The sequence below is a fragment of the Chiloscyllium plagiosum genome, chromosome 47 (genome assembly GCF_004010195.1).
Source record: "Chiloscyllium plagiosum isolate BGI_BamShark_2017 chromosome 47, ASM401019v2, whole genome shotgun sequence".
Classification (NCBI taxonomy): domain Eukaryota; kingdom Metazoa; phylum Chordata; class Chondrichthyes; order Orectolobiformes; family Hemiscylliidae; genus Chiloscyllium; species Chiloscyllium plagiosum.
The window spans coordinates 5,454,110-5,469,762 of NC_057756.1; the positions used below are offsets into that span (position 1 = coordinate 5,454,110).

Sequence of the window (15,653 nt, forward strand, 5' to 3'; positions counted from 1 at the left end):
CCCCCCTCTCAACCACCCCCACCCTCACACCACCATCCCCCCTCTCTCCCCTCACAGTGCGCAGTGGCTACAGAATTCAGGCCAATCAGCACAACGATGACATGCGGGTCCTGTACTATGTGGAAAAGGAACTTGCCCATTTTGACCCCAAGTCTCCTGGTGACTCCAGCTCGAAATATGAGAACAGTGAGTTTACAGAAAAAGCGTACTGTGTGTTTGAGACGCACAGTACAGTGGGCAATGCAGTTGTCAGTAAATGATTTACAGAAACCATGGGGTGGATTGGTGTTCTGGGCAGTTGGTGTTCTGTGTTTTCTGCTATTTTGCTTGTTGCTGTTGCATGGCAGGCTTTCGTCTGTGGGTCACCTGTTAAACTTTGGTCCTTATCCTTGCTTACAATCTAACCACATGAATCCTAGGGACTGCTTTGTGTCTCACAAATCTCTCTCTCTCTTCCCCCCCCCCCCCCCCCCCCCCCTTCCCACTCCTGCAGCCTCCGCGATGAGTGAGGTGTCTTCCTTGCACGAAGATCATAACACGAGGAATAACTTACACAGCAACATTGGCAGGGTCCGTATGCAGGCCATGCCCCCGATCAGGGACATAGATGAGGAAAGTGCTGTGAGCAGTGTGTCCCGTCAGACACCGAGACGAGACTACGGTTGGCACGATGATGATCGTGTTTACCGTGGGAGTCACCAGCGGGCCCGGTCGATGGAGAGCCTTGATGACATAGGCAGGCGGGATCGGGATTACCCCCAGGGTCGTCAGGAATTCGATCGCAGCCGAGGGAGGCGCGAGTCCGATAGCGAGGCGTCCAGCCGAGGCTACGCCCATGACAGGCGGCGCAGAGATTATTCCCCTGAGTACCACCACGGAGAGTACAGGAAGCGTAGCCGCAGCCGCGATGATCTGATGGAGCTGGAGCGAAGCCGGGACTACGCCACGGGGGGCTACCACGATTCCTTCCTGGATGACGTTCTCCGGAAGAAGCGAGGTGCAGGCCGTGATGTGGACAGCAGTAGTGGCTCCACCGCGAGATCCCGGGCCAGGAGAGACGCGGATCTGCCCCAACCACCACCATACACTGAGACAGAGTCCGTGTCCTCCAGGGGTAGAAATGAGAAGAAGCTGAGAAAGGTCAGTCAACTCAGAACTGAGATTTCTGGGCACCTTCTTTAAGGCAGAATGGAGAGAGAGTGCAGTGAAGATTTCCTAGAATGATACCAGGAATGAGGGATTTTAGATACAAGGAAAGATGAGAACAATTGAGCTTGTTGTCCTTGGAGCAGAGAAGGTTAAGAAGTGACCTTTATTGAGATGATCAAAAATACCATCAATTTTAACAGGGTATAGAAAGACATTCTGTTTCCATTATGTCAGTAACATAGGATCACATTTTCAAAACTGTCAGCAAGAGTGCGAGGAGGGAAAACTTCTTTACTCAAGAGTTGTTAGGATTTATAATGTGCTGTCCATGGGAGTGGCAGAGGCAGATTTCACAGGAGGTTCAAAAAAAGATAGATATTTAAAAAGTGATCAAGTTAGAGGGCAACAGCGATAGGGCTGGTGAGTGGGACTAACTGGATAACTCTTACAGGAGCTGGTACATCTGCGATGAACTGGATAGCCTCCTTCTGTCGTATAAAATTCTATGATTCTAACTCGGGTGCACGGGATGGGGATAAGTGGGAATGATAAAAATGTCTGAATTGTGTGGATCTTCTAACAAAGGGCAGTCCCGTTGCTGATGCTAAGTGACAACTGTTCGGACAATGGTCTAAAGCTGAGTGACCAACACGAACCAATGGGCTCTGGGTTCCAGTGCTGTTCCTGAGTTCAGGACTCGCTCCAGCCCTGGTGCCTGGGGTCCAGACTCTGGCCTACGGTTAGAGTATATTGAATTTTTAGGGGTTTATGGGACATGAATCCCAGCTACCGAGTCTCTCGCTGCCTCTCTCTCTCAAGCAATAAATACATTGTTTTGTTTGTTTTACAGAATGATGCTGTCAGTCGTGAGAGTTTGGTGGTTTAATGGTTGAGGAGAGGATTAATACAGGATCAAAGTCCCTCTAGTGACAGATCTCCATGGAAACTGACCAGCATCAACTCTCTTACCTCCTCTAACAATCGAATTCTTTATTCCTCCTCCAGATGGGTCAAAATAGCTGTATTTCTCTTCAATTATTGATTTTTCAAATGTTTTATACTTTTTGAGACTTTATAATCTCCGATATCACTGGGGGAATATCTGAACATTTCTGTGAACTCCGAGCAATTTCTGCAGTAAAAGTTCCGGAATGATTTTCCATCTAAACTCCCTACACTTGAGGGGGTGGGAAAAATGAGCCTTTAGAAGTTGCCATACCTGGGGAGTTTAGGGAGGGTGAGGGTGCCCCTGTTCCAGCCCACAACTGCCACCACTCTACCATCCCTTGCCCTGTCCCAGTTCCGTCTCCTGCACCAGTTATCGGGGATCAGTGCAAAGGGTTTCTCCCTAGTTTCCCCTCCAGGTACGACCAAAATATAGATTAAGGAGGCAGTGGTCCTGAGGGGAGGAGCATTTTCTGTTTTTATACAATTAGTATTAATTTTTTTTTAAAAACTGTAAATGTTTTTAGATTTGAAACACTTGTTTTTATACACCACAAGCTATTCTTGAAGTATACCTTTCCCCCGTGGAGGATATTTTCTCTTGCACCATGTCCTTGCAGTGTATCAGGCATTCTAGTGTATAACTTGTAAAACTGGGAGTTCTCAGCTGAGTTTGCCCATCAGGCCTGTCGACTTTAGAGAATGTGATTCTAAAGGGAACTGAACTTAGCCCCGTTTTTGACTATTCCTGGGATCCTCCAAGTGTCCCAGACAGTTTCTCTCCGACATGCTGTGCTGTTCTATAAACTGGGCAGTGTGATTGAGTGAGATCTGATGTCCAGAGAGAATTCCCTGCGTATCATTTCCAGGACCTTAAAGTGGACCATGTCTTTCTGCCTTTACCCTTTTTTTTTTTGTGCACTGGTTTATCATGTGCAAACAAATGAATCTGTTTCTGTGTTTTGCTTTGGAGAATAGTGTGGTGTTTTTTTGCTGTCTTGTAAATACAAAACCGGTCCAGCATTGTGTGAGAGATAAGTGGATAATATCTGAGACGTATTGTGCCCGAGTAGATTCTCACTGAGAACAGGCCCATTATGAGTTTTATTTTAAAATGGAAATGGACTGCAGCTATTGTGAAGATTTGAATTTTAATTCTAAATGAAAACATTGACTGTGTACAGGTTCACCGATTTGGACAATAAAAGCATATTTGTATTAGCCTGCCAACCAGAGCTGATTAATGAGCTGCAAAGCTGGCAATGAAGTGGATCTTGGACAGTGTAAACCTGAAGAGGTTTTACAGCCACCACACTCCTCAATCCAGTGTGCAATTCACTGACAATCTGACACTTTGGCTTGGTCCAGAGAGAGGTTCTTCCCTGCCTCCATCTTTCAAACAGTCACCTCTGCAACATTCAGAGAGAGTCCTAAGTATAGGCTGATGACAGGGGTAGAAGTGAACATCTTCCAATGCTCTGCACTCTGTCACATCTCCCCGGGCTGGTTCACTGGAAATCAAGATGCACGATTCCTGGGGTCATCACAAAAGTGATTATTGGATTAAACTCCGAAATGTCTCTAATTCTACCTCGCCATTTAATTCGGGATGTGGAGGTGCCGCTGTCGATGAGCAAAGTTGGAAGTCGCATGATGCCAGGTTACAGTCCAAGAGGTTTATTTGAAATCACAGGCTTTTAGAGCACTGCTCCTTTGTCAGGGGCAACTCGAAGGAACAGTGCTCCGAAAGCTTGTGATTTCAAATAAACCTCTTGGACGTGTGTCGTGTGACTTCTGACTTTGTATGATTCAAGGTAATGGGATGTATACAGGTTCCCATAAACGTAAAAAAGTAACTACTTGTTGTGATCAAACCGTTTTTAATTAATAGCAAGAAAGAAACATGAATTGCTCAGCTATAACTAGGTTGGAGAATTCTGATCATTAGTCTCTGAGTAACCGGTTGATCATTTGCCCTTTTTGCTGCTTCTGCCAGTGGTTTCTCCCCTTTTCCTTTCAACAAGAGGACTGAAGAGAGAGCCACTCAAAGAGGAAAGGTGAGAGAGAGTAACTAACTACTAGGGATTTTCATTTACATTTATATTTCCCCACAAAGGAGATGCTTTCTCTTCACTGACCAATGTTTCTATAGTATTATCCACTCTCAAGCCTGTAGCCTCATGCCCAGGAACTATGCTGAGCATCCCTAAACAAAAGATATCCTCAACGCCATCACCTCCTGCCATCCACCCAACATAACTGCCTGAATGAGACATTTTATGTACAATACACAATGAATTGCATTTTTCAAACTACATTCTCTTTTCCACAATTTTTAGTCCACAGTTCAATCAAAGAAAGTGTGATTGGTTGCTGGGAGAACTGACCCATTTAATAGGACAGAGTGTGCCCATAATTGTAGCCCCTGCTTCACAAGCTGTTATTAAAAACAAAGCTGAGATGACCAATTCATCTTGCTGATTGCTGTTCAAGGTAAGAGCAATTCACACCAGGTTTTGTCGCTAACAGAAAATCATTAATTATTGTAATGCTCTACAACACATCATAAAATTATTTAAAATGTATTATTATTAAGAGATGTTAATGCCCTAATGGGGCAAAATTAGAACATTGATGTTCTAATCCTAATTGACATTAATGGACAAGTCTGATCCAGACTGAAATCTGCCTTGATAGACTATTTTTCTCTTTAGCTTTAACAAGGCAATCTTTCACTGAAACACATGGCAAACAATGCTGATGATTTACTTTGAACAAAATCAGTAAACTTATTACACAAAAGAAATTAGAATAAATAGAACTACTTATATACAAGTTTAAAGATGTTGAAACTAATTTTAAAAAATGTTTAATCCCACCAAGTTCTCCTTACAGAAATCAAACACCATAATGTTGCCAATCACAGGGACTAGGTTAAATTGTCATAGGTACATAGTATTTTACAGCATGCAAACAGTCCACTTGGTCCATTATGAATCATGCCCCTTATCTAGCATTAATTTACTTTAATCCCAATTTCCATGATTTGGACCATAGCCTTGCACACTGTGGCACTTGCACACCACATGAGGAACAAAATTCTCAAGACCAAACAGCCAGATCTGCCAGCATAGCTTAATTTACCTCAGTTGTTTTTTCTGTGATGTAATGGTCGCTCTTCACTCTAGTGGTTGATCGGTTGGACCTAGGTCTTTTGAACATAGATGGGTGTTCTAATCTATGACATTACTGATCCAGCTTCACTTTCCATATGATAACCTACCAGTGACCTTACCCTAATGACCTCAGAGTCCTGCCCCATGGCCTCTGATGCTCAGAGCCCCACCTCCTCAGGGAATAGCTCCTATACACAGCCCCTCTCACTGGTGACCTCACAGAGCCCCACGCTGATGACCTCACAGAGCCCCACCCTGATGACCTCACAGACCCTCTCAATGATGACCTCTTAGCCCCTCAGTGATGACCTCACAGCCCCTCACTGATGACCTCAGTCTCCCTCTCACTGATGACCTCACAGCCCTTTCACTGATGACCTCACAGCCCTCTCACTGAGGACCTCAGTCTCCCTGTCACTGATGACCTCACAGCCCCTCTCAGTGATGACCTCAACGCCCCTCACTGATGACCTCGTCTCCCTCACTGATGACCTCACAGCCCTCTCACTGATGACCTCAGTCTCCCTGTCACTGATGACCTCACAGCCCCTCTCAGTGATGACCTCACAGTCCCTCACTGATGACCTCGTCTCCCTCTCACTGATGACCTCACAGCCCTCTCACTGATGACCTCAGTCTCCCTGTCACTGATGACCTCACAGCCCCTCAGTGATGACACCTCAGCCCCTCTCAGTGATGACCTCACAGCCCCTCTCACTGATGACCTCACAGCCCCTCTCTGTGATGACCTCAGTCTCCCTCTCTGTGATGACCTCAGTCTCCCTCTCTGTGATGACCCTGTGATGACCTCAGTCTCCCTCTCTGTGATGACCTCACAGCCCCTCTCTGTGATGACCTCACAGCCCCTCTCTGTGATGACCTCACAGCCCCTCTGTGATGACCGCACAGCCCTCTCTGTGATGACCTCACAGCCCCTCTCTGTGATGACCTCACAGCCCCTCTCTGTGATGACCTCACAGCCCCTCTGTGATGACCTCACAGCCCCTCAGTGATGACCTCACAGCCCTCTCTGTGATGACCTCACAGCCCCTCTCAGTGATGACCTCACAAAGGTCCAGCCCCTCCCCCTTGGATCCACCAACTCGTAGTCCCGCCCCCGGTGACCTCCACCTGGTGACGCCCAGAGCCACACCCCCTGGTGACCTCACAGTGACCCCCGGCCCCCACGGGGCCTGGTGCCCCCTCGGCCGGCCGGCCGCCCCCGGGTTTTCCTGGCGGCGGGGAGGGGGGAGGGAGGCGGGGGCCTGGATGTTCGGGCAGACGGCGGTCCTGCTGTCGGTGGCTCTGTTCGCCCTGATCGGCAGCTTACCCCGGCTCCTGGAGAAGGAGGTCTCCGAGTCCGAGTGTCCGGAGCCCGGCTTAGGCCCGGGGCCCTGCACCGTCCCTTTCCTGTCCCAGAACCCGCTCACCCTGCACTGCCCGGGGGCCCTGCAGCACGGGGACGACACGGTGTACTGGCAGTACCTGAACCTGAGCGCGGGCCCGGGCCCGGGGCTGGGGCTGGGGCTGGGCCAGGGGCCGGGCCCGGGGCCTGGGCGACACAGGAGGAGGCCTGGGGCTGGGGCTGGGCCTGGGCCTGGGCCTGGGGCTGGGCCTGGGCCGGGGCCGCGGGGAGCCGCAGGGCACACGGAGCTGGGGGAGCCCCGCACCTTCATTGGTCCCCGGGGGGCTCGGGCTCGGCGGGGCCCTCTGTCAGAGCTGAGCAGCCGGGCTGTCCTGAGGGCTGGGGCCCTGCTGGTCGCTCAGGCCCGGCCTGGGGACTCGGGCCTTTATGTGTGCAAGGCCGGAGCCACGAGGCTGGCCCAGTACCGGGTGGACGTGCAGGACGCCGAGCGGCTCCATGTGTCTCACCGGGGCTTGGGCCAGGCCCCTCTCCGTAACCAGAGCGTCAGGCTGCAGCTGGAGGCCGGCCGAGGCCGCGGGGCTGGAGGCTGCCGCCTCAGGCTGTACACCCGCTGGGGACCCTGGCAGGAGTGTGACCGCTGTGGGGCCCCGGGGGAGAGGAAGAGGCTGGGTTTCTGCTGGGCCTCCCTGCAGGAGGATGAGGATGAGGAGGACGACAGGGACGAGGGGGAGGGTAGGGCTGAGGAGGAGCCCTGTGGCCTCATGCAGCTCCGCCTGGGCCAGGTCCTGCCGCGCCGAGGCCCCGAGATCCGCTACGAGATCTGTCGGAGGGAGTGTGGCTCCTCCGGGGCTGAGGAGCTGGCTGCCCAGGCCCGGGAGCTGCTGGGCTCGGGGTACTTCCTGAAGCGGGACCAGGGCCTAGGTCTGGGTCAGGCCGGCAGAGGGGATCTCCGGGTCCCGCCAACGTGGCTGCAGCCTCGCTCCCTGCTGCTGGAGACGCTGCTGCTGGATGTATACGAGGAGGTGAGGCTGCAGTGCCCAGGTGCCTCAGTCTACACGCCGGTATCCTGGCAGCGGGACTCAGTACTGCTCACCCGCCTCGAGTTGCTCCGCTCATCGTGCAACAGGAGCCATCAGCTGGACCGGGAGACGGGCGGTGGTGTCTACACTATCGCCGGAGTGCGGCGCTCCGACCAAGGGGTGTACCGGTGCTGGGTGAGAGGCCGCCGGGCTGCTGCCTTCCACCTCGAGCTGCCTGAGCCACCGTCGTCCTTCCACGATGGCACCGGCAGCCGGCAACACCGGCTGCAGTCACGCCGCCTTCTTGGGGTCCTGCGGGCTGTCATTGGCTCCTTTGCACTGGTATTTGTGCTCAGCGCTCTGGCTGAGCTGCTGCATTCGTGCTGGTGCGAGGTGCTGTGAGGACCCCCCAGGAGATGGGAAGGGACAGGGGAACACACACTCCCCACCTCCTTGTCATCTCACCACCCCTTCCACCTCCTCCCTCACCCCTGCAACACACCTTGACCAACCGAATGACTGAAGATAACACCCACTGAGCTGCACTGGAGATATCGAATGGCACTGGGCATGCTGCTGTTGAAATGCACTGAAAATACTGCTGCTGAAGTATATACCAGACATCAAATTGCGCTGGGCGTACTGCCACTGAAATGCATTGGATGTGCTGCGATCAAACTGCACTGGAGACATGAAATTGCACTGGACATATGCCACAAAAATGGGTCGGAAATGCTGCTGTCAGGCTGCATTGGAGCTACTGACACTGAAATGAACTTGAGACACGAGACCACTTCAAGATGCCAGGCTGCATTGGAAATACTGCCAGTGAAGTGCAATTAAGACATGAAGCTGCACTGGACATGCTGCCATTGAAGTGCATTGGAGACACCACGTGCATTGGAGATAGGATGCATTGCAGATGCTGCCATGAAATGTATTAGAGAGAGAGAGAGAGAGAGAACTGTATTGTCCCCAAATGGTGATGGTGCTGTTGCTATTGGAATGTATTCATGACACTAAACTGCATTGGAGATACTAACACCTAAATGCCTCCAAGAAATGGGCTGTGTTAGAGAGATCACCATTTGAAATACATTGGAGCCACCTATCTGTGCTGTGGAAGTATTAGCAATGAGCTGCATTGGGGACAGGAAGGTGTATTTAAGACACTGAAAAGCTGAGAAATATTTGGTTTTGAGCTGCATTGAAGGCACTGATCTACCTGGGAGATACTGGTACTGAGCGGCATTGAAGATCGTGGCATCGAGCTGCACTGAAGGCTGAACTGTATTGGAGATGCTTGGACTTAGCTGCACTGACACCAGATAGAATAAGCTGCATTTGGGGGACCCAGCTGCATCAGAGCCATTGACATTGAGTAAGACTGAGCTTTATTGGGAGCAACCCTGGTTCACTTGCGTTAGAGGGATGGTGATTGATGTACATGGAAGAATTTGAACTGTATTGGAGAGGCACTGAGATCACACTCCATTATAAACATTGATCTGGGAGACAGCGGGACTGACTATAGTGGGAAGATTCGGAACAAGCTCAGTTTGAGCTACCAGACTTGAACTGTATTGTATTAACTGGTTTCTACTGTGTGATATTGTTTGGTGCAGGTAGGAGTTTTTTCAGTCTGTATTCTCTTTGAGATCTTTACCAAACCACCTTGGAGTGATTGAATTGGAATTGTCAGACCTGGTCTAACTGCCAACTGATGCAGCAGGAGTGTGCTACCACAGTCACCTTGGGCCGGCTACATGAATGACAGCAGTGATATCCGAGTTACTTTGGTGAGCGAGAGATGGAAATATGTTTGAGGTCCCTGGATGTGCTCTACTGGGAGACTGAGTTGGAATGAATTTTTTCTTGAACAATCAGGTAGAGCTTCACTGATTTTTATATAAAATAAAACAGGACCTGGCAGGGGATCTCCACCAGCTAACTGGATGGAGAGCCATTACCAGCCTGTGGTAACTTTATAAAATTAAAATATCTAGTCCATATACTTCTGGATATGTCTGAGTTCTTATCTACCATCTATCTGTAGACTGCACATACAAAAGTGTCTGGTGCTGGTGTAAGTGTGCCATTTCCCCAACAGCAAAACTTTGGGACCAATTTATTTTAAATTAGTTCACCTCTTTATTGAATATCTAATACCCGCTTTCCACTTCCTTTAATATCCAAACAATCTTTTAAAATCGATAGACGTGATGACTTGCGGCAGCAAATTCTACATTTCTGGTTGGAGAACCGGGCTAGCTTTCATTCTGGCAATCACCAATGAATTTCATTGTTCATCTTAAAATGTATCCCACTGTGCCATCTCGTTGACCAGTAGGTACTTTGCATTATTCATCTTAAACTGCTCTTAACCTCTGGGCTGTCTTCTCAGGTACGCTACGTTTTATTTTAAAAATACTCAAAATTGTTGATTCTCTTTTCATAATTGCTACCTGCCCTCCTAGAATTCATAGAAAGTTAACAAGAAGTTCATAGAATCCCGACAGTGTGGAAGCAAGCCATTTGGCCCATGGAGTTCACTGCCAACCCTTCAAAGGGCAAGCCACGTAGCCCTAATCTACCCTGCCCCTGCATTTCCCATGGCTAATCCATCTAGCCTGCACATCCCTGGGCAATTTAACATGGTCAATCCACCCTAACCTGCAGGTCTTTGGACTGTGGGAGGAAGCCCACACAGGCATAGGGAAAATATGCAAACTCCACACAGGCAGTCATCCAAGGGTGGAGTCAAACCCTGGTCCCTGGCCGGATGAGGCAGCGGTGCTAACCACAGAGCCACCGTTCTGCCCTAAATTAATGTTGCACCTTTTTCACCATATATGCATGCTGCTTCCCTGGGTAGGTAGTCCCAGTACAAGATTGTTGTCTTCAACTCTGTTCTATGGAGTCGTTCATTGTGAGCTTTTCTGCATAGTGTCCTGCTTGAGAGCGAGCTGCCTATTGCTGCACTCCATTTTACAGGCCATATTTGACTCTTTTATACCTGGCAGCCATTCAATGCTATTGGGATATGAGGCTGGGAAAGAAACTGGTCTTGGACCTGATGACATAAATCTGGCACAGGAGTCCGTAACGCTAAGGCAAAATTCTCTGCATGACTGTACAGCTTCCTGTCCCCATGGTCTCCAAGCAGCCTGTTCGACAAATCACACTTGGTAGGCAGTCTGATTTGCTTCCCACCAGGATTTGGTGCATTGTTTTCCTAAACCCACCTTTTAAAAAATTATTTCATCTTGGTACGTGGTAGATTTATGCCGATCCTTAATTGCCCTGAGGGAAGTTACAAGTCCACATTTCTGTGGGTCTGGAGTCACATGAAGATCCAGACTGGGTAAGGATGACAAATTGCCTTCTCCGAAAGGTCTTAGTGATCAAAGATGTGTTTTTAATGATTGACAGTGGCTACATGGTCTCCATTGGGGCTAACCTTTTATTTCAAATTGTTAATGAATTCAAATTTCACCACCTTTCTCAGGATTCAAATCCATGTCCAGGACAGTAGTCAGGGTTCTGGATTACTTGCCCAGTGGCTTATCTCATTCTTCATGCTCCAGGCAGTACTCTTTGATTCCAAGGGATAGCTACTCCAACCCCAACCCTGCACTTAGTTTTCATTACCACAATTAGAATTGCATTTAAAATAGCTGAGCCAGGTTTACTTCCAACCCATAAAGTCTAGGAGTCAGTATTAGAACAGCTAAACTTGGAATTACTGGAAATAAGCAGCATCTGTGACCCTCTCTTATTCCTCTACCAGTTGTCCCTTTGGATCTTTGCCAAGTCTTTCTCAAACCTCCTGTAATCTTAGTTTTCAGCCATTTTCCATCCAAACAACTCAGCTACGACTTCTGCTGAAGTGAATGCTCCATTTCTAACACTCTTACCAACCTGTGAGGTTATAATGGTGATTGTCGAATTGGTAACCAGAATCTTTCTGAACTCCTTTTACCCACTTGGAGACTTCAGCAGAAAGGGAGTCTGCGTTGAGAGCTGTTGGGCATGACTTAATGTTTTCGATTATAAAGAAACCAGGAGAAATTTGGTTTGGAAAATCAGAAGCTGGGCTGGTGGTAGAAAAAATGTTGATACAAGCTGTGTCAGGAATTGAAGGGGCCCAGAGGTGACTATGGTGGCTGCGTTCCAAACTGTGACATTTTCTTATCTAGTACTTCCACGTGTCTCTCTCTCTTTCTCAGAAGTGCTGCTTTGAAACCTGACCTCTTGCCCAAGGGTTTGTGTCATTGGGGTCAGCTTGCGACTGTTTCACCTGCCAACCATCAAGGCGCATTTTCACATCACTGCCGGCTGTGGTTGTTGCAGGAGCATTCAGTTGGAATGAGGCAGGTACTTATGGGAGGAGTGGGGAATTGGAGGAAATCCATGTGTCCATGAGGAGGAGCACTGGCGTATAAATACACACTGTGTGATGACGGAAGCTGGATTGAAAGCCAACAAGGCATGTGTGAAGGTGGCAGACACACAGTGACAGCTTCACTGGGGCTGAAAATAGAAACAGCAGTTGAGGGAAGCAGGTGAATGTTAAAACAGCTAGTTATTTTATTAAACGAAAAACTGAGCATGCTGACTGAACCATAAGTTATTTTAGTAAACAGCTAGTTATTAAACTAATGGAATCAGCAGAAATACTGAGCATGCTGACTGAACCATATGTTAATCTTAAAATCCAAAAAAAAACAACAAAAGAGGCTTCAAACTGTGCCCTGTTCTATATATCAAAATAACTCTTAACCCCTCAAATTCTCTGCAACACACTCCTGAGCATCTGTTTTTCTATATCTAAACCACCCCAAACCCCTTAATTAGATTCCATTCTGTAACTCCCTCTCGGGGTATCTGTTATTCTATATCTAAACCACCCCAAACTCCTTAAATTAGATTCCAGTCTGTAACTCCCTCTTGGGGTATCTGTTATTCTATATCTAAACCACCCCAAACCCCTTAATTAGATTCCAGTCTGTAACTCCCTCTCGGGGTATCTGTTATTCTATATCTAAACCACCCCAAACCCCTTAAATTAGATTCCATTCTGTAACTCCCTCTTGGGGTATCTGTTATTCTGTATATAAATCACCCCGAACCCCTCGATTAGATTCCAGTCTGTAATTTCCTCCCGGGTATCTGTTATTCTGTATATAAACCACCCCGAACCCCTCGATTAGATTCCAGTCTGTAACTCCCTCCCCGGGGTATCTGTTATTCTGTATATAAACCACCCCGAACCCCTCGATTAGATTCCAGTCTGTAACTCCCTCCTGGGTAGCTGTGTTCTGGATGTGTAATTCCTGAGGATTGCAATTGCAAGTGTGGGCCTGAATCTGATGTCTCATTTCAGCTACAAAGACCTGTTGTAATTCACTGACTGCGTTGGTGTGGAGTTTACTGAGAGGTTTGGATTTATTTGAGGTGAATGTATTCTCAGGCTGTATCTTGAGGCTGGACAAAGTGACTGTGGATCTCTCTGGCTGTGCAGAGTAGAGCCTGCCAGTGAATGTCCGATGTTGTAACAAACAGCTGATGGTCAGGAGATTGTTCACCTCACTGCTGTCCCCATGGCGATGTACAGAATGGGGCAGGTTGGGGGGTGGGGAGGGCAGGAAGGTGTGTGGGGTGGTCTGGTCTGTTTTCTGAGCTGGACGACCCAGGGCAAAGCCTGTGACCAAGACGTGGGTGCTCCATCATGTTGGTACACTGGCCTGTCCTGGTTACCCTGCTGTGGTTTAGTTGTTGGCAGGTTGTGTCGTTGGGGACAGCAATATCCTGTTCTCGTCACCGGCTCTGCCAAATTGCTTTGGTCAGCAGTAACCCAGTGCTGTTGGTCTGTGTGGATTGGCCGAGACAGGAGGGAGAACTCTCCTGGTTTTACATGAACAGCTCAGAGCCAGAGTCCGGGCAGGTCCGTCTGTTGGCATCCAACCAGATCCAAGGAGCTGGCTGGGACCTGCAGAGCGATGGTCTCCTCCTCCTCCACTCACCCACCATCTGGGACTCTGGCATTTACCTGTGCCGTGCAGGGGCCAAGACTCTGACGTATTATGAGGTGGACGTGCAGGATGTGAAGCAGCTCCACCTGTCTGGGGGGTTGCAGGGTGGGACAGTACTTCCCAACCTCAGGGCGGAGGTCGGGGGGCAGGGTGTTTACATGTTCACTGTCTGGAGCCCCTGGGGGCGCTGTGACCACTGTGGTGTCCCAGGATACAGGAGACGCCTGGGTTTCTGCTATGCCCAATCATCAAGTAAGGCTGAGGACCCCATGCCATGTGGCCTGCTGTCTCTGGGGCCACAGAAGCTGCCCCCCCGTGGCCCCGAGCTTTCCCTTGAAGCCTGCCATGTCCCCTGTCAGTCCCCTTCCGTGGCCCAGGTCCACCACCGCCACTTAGTCCCAGGTGGCCCTTTGGTATTAGACAATGACAACCGGGTCCTCCTCTTCGAGACTTACCTGGTCAATGTTCACAGCAAAGTGACATTCCACTGCCCGGACTCCTCCATCTACAGCCCAGCGACCTGGCAAAGAGAGCTTACCCAGCAGAGGACCAGAACGAGGCATCCGAGGACCAGCAGGGGCCTGTCCCAGCAAATGGAGGGCAGCCACTCTCTGGACCAAGCCATAGGCAGCAGCACCTATACCATCCAGGATGTAGAGATTGCAGATGAAGGAATCTACAGGTGCTTTATCTCTGACAGACTGGCTGCCTCCTTCCACCTCAAAGTCTTCCGACCATTCAGGAGGAGGATGATCGTTGCCCACCGTACCATGGCACTGATCTGGTACATCCTGCTATCCCTCGGCGTGGTTTCGCTGCTCTTGGTGATGTTAACCTTCTTGTACGCTTTCTGCAGTTACACCCGCCGTCACCAGCTTATCCAGTGGTAAGCAATGTGGTGACCAGAGAGAAGATAACCCTTGGTAGGGAGTTCCTCTGGGCAGAGGGTGAGAGCGTTTACACCCACTGGAATTATTACTGCAGACAGTGAGAGAATGGCAAAGATTGTCCGGCCCCTGCTGTTTTCTGCCGGTGCCAGGGAAATGCAGAAGGTAATGGGAGACAAAGTGTTGGCTCTAACCTGCATCAATCGTTTCACAAAGGCCATTTGAAATGTTTCATTCCCTTTATTCAAATTAAACTTCAAAGCTCAGGAAAGCAATTATTAGAAATTGTGATAAAGTGATCTTTTCTCTTTTAATAATAAAGGTTTACACACAAACAGTGATGTTCTGTTGTGTTTATGCCCTCAAATTCCACAATCCATTTCCTCCTTCTTTGTATTTATTAAGAAGTTTGACAGCTGATTGTTTAAAGATTTGATCAAACCGTCGAATATACAGTGAGTAGTCAGGGGGAGGGAGGGAGGTATTAGTTCAACAGTGGACATGACAACATTCCACACTAGCCCTTTTAGAGAATTAGAGTTTTTACAGCACAGAGACAGGCCCTTCAGCTCATAGAATTCCCACTAGTCATCAAGTTTCTATCTAATCACATTTTCCATCACTTAACCTGTACACCATACCAGTTCAAGTTCCTATCCAAATACTTCTTCAATATCCTACTACCTCTCTGGGTAAAGAAAACCTTCCTCACATCCTCTCTAAACCAGCTGCCACTTACCTCAGAACTACCCCCTCTCCTAACGTGGGAAAATATCTCCCTATCTACTCTGTACCTCAAACAGAACCTGCCCCACCCCAACACACAGTACGTACTCCAGGAATGAATCAACCGTTCTATTGTTAAGCCGTTTACTATGGAGAGGACAGAAAGGATACCTTGAAGACAGAGAGCAGTAGTGAAAAACAACTGGGGTGGATTCTGAGAGGAGAAAGGTTATTCAATGTAAACTGAGATGGAGGTCTCATAGGACCTAGGGGTCAAAGATATTGAAAATTTAGTCAAAAAGGACAAATGTGTAAGGTTTGGGAAATTGAAATCGGACAAGGTCCTTGAG

The 15,653-nt window shown here is 48.8% G+C and overlaps 3 protein-coding genes across 3 annotated transcripts in view; all 3 read left to right on the forward strand.

Moving 5' to 3' along the window:
• The window catches only part of lsr (lipolysis stimulated lipoprotein receptor), a 133,709-nt gene extending 130,385 nt beyond the window's left edge, over nt 1–3,324 (forward strand). Inside the window, exons 8-10 of the mRNA XM_043683309.1 lie at nt 58–186; nt 494–1,140; nt 2,000–3,324. Of these exons, the coding sequence (XP_043539244.1) occupies nt 58–186; nt 494–1,140; nt 2,000–2,035 (812 nt within the window). The 3' untranslated portion in view covers nt 2,036–3,324. The remainder of the gene's footprint in view (nt 1–57; nt 187–493; nt 1,141–1,999) is intronic.
• A 3,005-nt stretch (nt 3,325–6,329) lies between these two features.
• On the forward strand, nt 6,330–9,669 carry LOC122544233 (protein FAM187B-like). The gene has a single exon (XM_043683310.1). The coding sequence runs from the start codon at nt 6,330–6,332 to the stop codon at nt 8,055–8,057; it is 1,728 nt and encodes a 575-aa protein (XP_043539245.1). The 3' UTR covers nt 8,058–9,669.
• A 3,226-nt stretch (nt 9,670–12,895) lies between these two features.
• Nucleotides 12,896–15,269, forward strand: LOC122544260 (protein FAM187B-like). The gene has a single exon (XM_043683337.1). It carries the CDS (start codon nt 13,387–13,389, stop codon nt 14,578–14,580), a length of 1,194 nt encoding a protein of 397 aa, XP_043539272.1. The 5' UTR covers nt 12,896–13,386; the 3' UTR covers nt 14,581–15,269.
• The last annotated feature ends 384 nt before the right edge of the window (nt 15,270–15,653 follow it).